Raw genomic sequence first — 6,327 nt, forward strand, 5'->3', positions numbered from 1 at the left:
ACACACACACTCACACAAACACAAACAAACAAACACACACACAAGCACACACACACAAACACACAGACACAGAAACACACACAAACACAGACACACACACAAACACACTCACACACAAACACAGACACACTCACACAAACACAGACACACACACACAAACACAGAAACACACACAGACACACACACAAACACTCACACACAAACACAAACACACTCACACACACACACTCACACACAAACAGACACACAAACACACTCACACACACACACAATCACACACACACACACACACACACTCACACACACACAAACACACACAAACACACACACACAATCACCCACACGCACTCACACACAAACACACACACACTCACACAAACACAAACAAACAAACACACACACGCAAACACACTCACAAACACACAAGCACACACACACACAAACACACAAACACAGACACACAAACACACAAACACAGAAACACACACAAACACAGACACACACACAAACACACTCACACACAAACACAGACACACACACAAACACACTCACACACAAACACAAACACACTCACACACACACACTCACACACAAACAGACACACAAACACACTCACACAAACACACTCACACACACACAACCACAAACACACACACACAAACACTCACGCACACACAAACACACACACTCACTCACACTAACACACTGACACACTCACACACACAATCACACACACACAAACACACACACACACTCACACACACCAAGAAACACACACACTCACACACACACAAACACACACACACAAACACACACACACACAAACACACAAACACACACACACAATCACCCACACGCACTCACACACAAACACACTCACACACACACACTCACACAAACACAAACAAACAAACACACACACGCAAACACACTCACAAACACACAAGCACACACACACACACACACAAACACACTCACACACAAACACAGAAACACACACAAACACTCACACACAAACACACTCACACACACAACCACAAACACACACACACAAACACTCACGCACACACAAACACACACACACTCACTCACACTAACACACTGACACACACACACACTCACACACAATCACACACACACAAACACACACACACACCAAGAAACACACACACTCACACACACACAAACACACACAAACACACTCACACACACACACACACACTCACACAAACACAAACAAACACTCACAAACACACAAGCACACACACACACACACACAAACACACTCACACACAAACACACAAACACAGACACACACAAACACAGAAACACACACAAACACAGACACACACACAAACAAACACACACACACTCACACACACAAACACACACACACAAGCGCACACACACACACAAGCGCACACACACACACTCACACACACTCGCGCGCGCGCACACACACTCACACAAACACACTCACACACAAACACAGACACACACACAAACACACTCACTCACACACACACACTCACTCACACACACTCACACACTCGCGCACACACACACTCACACAAACAAACACACACATACACACAATCACACACACTCACACACACCAAGAAACACTCACACACACACACACACAAACTCACACACAAACACACTCGCACACACAAACACACACACAAACAAACACACACACTCACTCACACTGACACACACTCACTCACACTGACACACACACACAAACACACTCACACACAAACACACGCACACACACAGATAAACACAAACACACATACCCACAAACACACACAAACACACTCACAAGCGCACACACACACAAGCACACACACACACACTCACACAAACACACACACAAACACTCACACACACACACTCACACACTCGCGCGCGCACACACACACTCACACAAACAAACACACTCGCACACAAACACAGACACACACACAAACACACTCACTCACACACACAGACAGATAAACACAAACAAACACACAAACACACACACAATCACACACACACAAACACACACAAGCGCACACACACACACAAACAAACACACACTCACACACACACAAACACTCTCACACACACAAACACACTCACACAAACACACGCACACACACAGATAAACACAAACACACATACCCACAAACACACAATCACACACAAACACACTCACAAACACACACAAGCGCACACACACACACACACACACACACAAGCACACACACACACAGTCACACACACACTCGCGCGCACACACACACACACACACACACACACACTCACACAAACACACTCACACACAAACACAGACACACACACAAACACACACACTCGCGTGCACACACACACTCACACACACTCACACACTCGCGCGCGCACACACACACACTCACACAAACAAACACACAGACACACACACAAACACACTCACTCACACAGACAGATAAACACAAACAAACACATACACACAAACACACACACAATCACACACACACAAACACACACAAGCGCACACACACACACACTCGCACACACACTCGCACACACACACACACACACAAACACTCACACACACACAAACACACTCATACACACACACTAACACACTGACACACAAACACAAACAAAATTCAATTTTAAGGCTCTTCCCCAGTCTATCACGAGATCTTAGACTGCTTTAATGGTTCCTTAAGCCTTATATGGTGGTGTTTTGCTAACGCTGCTTTATCACTGTGTGTGTTTGATATTTGAGAGCGTGAAGCTTTATCGTGTGTGTGTGTGTGTTTGTGTGTGTGTGTGTGTCTGTGTGTTTTTAGCCGGAGTATAAGCTGGCTGATCCTGTGTGTACATACATATTTTCCGTGTTGGTGCTGGTCACCACGCTGCGCATCATCAGAGACACCGGCCTCATCCTGCTGGAGGGTAACTCACACACGCTCGCACTCTTGTGGGCGGAGCTATAATCATTGTGGCTATGTGCTTTATCTACTTTATTATATCAGTTCTATCTTCTAATCTGTGTTGCACTGTACCTGTAATACACACAAGTGACCAGTAGAGGGCAACTCACTCTTACTCCATCAGACTGTGCACTATATATGTACAGTACTACCTGCTCTCTCACTGTGTGTGTGTGTGTGTGTGTGTGTGTGTGTGTGTGTAGGCGCTCCCAGACACCTGAATGTGAGCGTGATGAGGGAAGATCTGTTGAAGCTGGACGGTGTGGAGTCGGTGGACGATCTGAAGCTCTGGGCTTTAACTGCTGATCGCACTGTGGCTCTCGCACACCTTCAGCTTGGTGAGACACACATACATCTACACACACACATACATCTACACACACACACACATACACTACCAGTCAAAAGTTTGGACACACCTTTTAATTCAGTGTTTTTTGTTTAGGGATTTATTTTCTACATTCTAGAACAATCCTGGAGATTTCAAAACTGTGAAATAACACACATGGACTTCAGTAATCCATATGTAATGACAAAAACAACAGTCAGTTGTTATTTTAAGACACGAAGGTCAGGTGTTCTGGAATAGTTCTTGCAAGAACAGTATTGTCAAGTGCATTTGCAAAACCCATCAAGCCCCATGATGAAACTGTCTCACATGAAGACCATCCCAGTAAAGCAAGACCAAAACTGACCTCTGCTGCAGAGGAGAAGTTCATTTAGAGTGACCAGCCTCAGAAATCACCAATTAACAGCCCCTCAGATTAGAGGCGTCATGAAGGCTTTACAGAGCATCAGTAGCAGACATATCTCAATATCAACTGTTCAAAGGACATTATTGTGGATTTCGCCTTCAGCATTGTGTTACAATGTAGAAAGAAATAAACATCAGGAAAGACCATGGGATTAGAAGGTGTGTCCAAACTTTTGACCTGTAGTGTAGATCTACACACACACACACACACACATACACACATACACACATATCACCTTCTTTCTTTTATAGTTACATGCCAGCTAATATAATGTTTGATGAACAGCTAAGCTCCTCACACTTTTCTAAAACATCATGCTCACGTGTGTGTGTGTGTGTGTGTGTGTGTGTGTGTGTTCCCCCTCTCCAGCACCGAGCAGCAGGGGTAACTGGGAAGAAGTGCAGTCTAAAGCTCGTCACCTGCTGATGACATCACACGGCGTGTCACACTGCACAGTGCAGATGCAGAGCTACACACAGCGAGGCACACACTCCTGCTCTAACTGTGTGTTAACCAGTGCCTAAACACACACACACACACACACCAGGGCACCTCCTTCCTAAACAGGTTGCTATGCAACAGCGAAACGCGCCAAAGCCGGAGTGTGTTTTCACTTTTAGTGAGTTGATTAGGAGGCTATTTTCATTCATGACTCTCTTTTATTTTCTTCTTTTCACTTTTTCTCAGAAACACACACACACACACACGTATACAATCAGTAAATAAAAAGCTAGGGTTAGTCAATCCTAGCTCTGCTGCTGACCTGAACAGTGAGATTTTTATTTAGATTCAGTTCAGAAAAACACTCCACATTTTCTTCAGGGTTAAATCCTGGATTAACTGATCTCCAGTCAGGGTTAAATCCTGGATTAACTGATCTCCAGTCAGGGTTAAATCCTGGATTAACTGATCTCCAGTCAGGGTTAAATCCTGGATTAACTGATCTCCAGTCAGGGTTAAATCCTGGATTAACTGATCTCCAGTCAGGGTTAAATCCTGGATTAACTGATCTCCAGTCAGGGTTAAATCCTGGATTAACTGATCTCCAGTCAGGGTTAAATCCTGGATTAAATCATCCTGGATTAAAGCTTTCCTGGATAAATTGATCCTGAGTCCTGTATTTAAGAGTTTAATCCCATCAGCTCCAGTCTTGTTGCATGTCTTCACCCCGTCACTGATCTGAGCAGAACTCTGTTTATTTCCTGTGAAGGTCTCAGATGTTCCAGCACCATCATCATGATGATTTGTGATCTTTATCCATTAGCACTGAAGCAGAAAGAGATTTAGTGCCAGCACAGGATTTCATTCTCTTCACTCAGACACTCAGTTCTCTGACAGTGCAGGAACTCCATTCTACACCTCGAACCCTCCTGCTCTCAGACCATGCACTGGTGAGAAGGTTAACACACCATCTTTTTTAATTCTTTTTTTTAGTCCTGAACTGTTTAGTTTAAAGTTTATAGGAAATATGAGTGAAGCTTCAGTGTGCCTTCACACACTCACACACACACACACACACTCCTGTACACCCTGTGATCTCACAGCCTTTACTTTTAACCAGTTTCCTTTCTTTTATTTTCTTTTTTTCCTAAAGAAATGTTGTTTTTGTGATTGTTGTGTTTCTGCCAAAAACATAATCTATGCCTATACATGTTCTTACTTTGTTGTTTTTTTTTTATTTTAATTGAGTTTAATTTTTGATTTAATTTGTTGTCTGATGTTTTGCACATTCCAGTAACTTGAACAGCAGTTACTCTTTCTGTTGGCAGTATTTATGTTCAGCGGTGAAACTCCGCCCTCTGAGAGAGGATCAGATCCTTCTGGAGAAGTAAAATAAACCTGTTTCCAAGTCCTGCATCGAGAAACTCCCTCACTACACACACACACACACACACACACACAAGATGGTGCTAAGTAGCTCTGTTTAAACAGAGCGTGAACGTTAATGAACCCTGGTTAAAGTGTTACAGCTGTTTTTTTGTGATTGGGGCGGGGCTTGTAGGTCTCATGATGACAGGGGGCGGGGCTTTTGCATTGTTGATTGGGACTGAGCTGTTATCTAATTTCCAAAGAGCTGATAATAGCTGTGATTAAAAAAAAAAGGTGTGTGTGTGTGAGAGAGAGTAAACATATGGATTCACCTCACAGTCCAGAGTCGGCTCCAAGCCTTCCACAGAGCTGCTTTTGTCTCGTCACATATCTCCGAGTGCCTGTGGCTCAATGAGGGGGCGGAGCTTACTGTAACCTTGTGTAAACCTGATTAGCAGTGACAACATCATTGTGTCTGTTAGCTAGCATGTTTTAACTACTTCCTGATGTTCCATTTGCGCAGCCGATCAGAGACCGATCCCTGTGACATCATCGCTAGCCTTTCTTATCACTTGTGGGGTTCGGCTAATCATAAATTTATTACAGATAGTGTTTTATTGTGCATTAGCGACATGAGATTAGCTTAAATAGGCAGGCGTGATGACTAAATCAGGATGTTACCGCTAATGGTTTTAGTGTGTAATTAATACTGGTAGCTACTGGTAATGTCAAAGGATCCAGTATGATTGGTTGGTCAAATGTAATATGGC

The 6,327-nt window shown here is 43.7% G+C and overlaps 1 protein-coding gene across 1 annotated transcript in view; it reads left to right on the forward strand.

Moving 5' to 3' along the window:
• slc30a4 (solute carrier family 30 member 4) overlaps positions 1 to 5,603 on the forward strand; it is a 24,165-nt gene extending 18,562 nt beyond the window's left edge. The window contains exons 6-8 of the mRNA XM_058387372.1: positions 2,850 to 2,955; positions 3,197 to 3,331; positions 4,118 to 5,603. Coding sequence (XP_058243355.1) covers positions 2,850 to 2,955; positions 3,197 to 3,331; positions 4,118 to 4,272 — 396 coding nt within the window. The 3' untranslated portion in view covers positions 4,273 to 5,603. The remainder of the gene's footprint in view (positions 1 to 2,849; positions 2,956 to 3,196; positions 3,332 to 4,117) is intronic.
• The last annotated feature ends 724 nt before the right edge of the window (positions 5,604 to 6,327 follow it).

Source organism: Hemibagrus wyckioides, linkage group LG04 (assembly GCF_019097595.1).
Source record: "Hemibagrus wyckioides isolate EC202008001 linkage group LG04, SWU_Hwy_1.0, whole genome shotgun sequence".
NCBI classification, from domain to species: Eukaryota; Metazoa; Chordata; class Actinopteri; order Siluriformes; family Bagridae; genus Hemibagrus; species Hemibagrus wyckioides.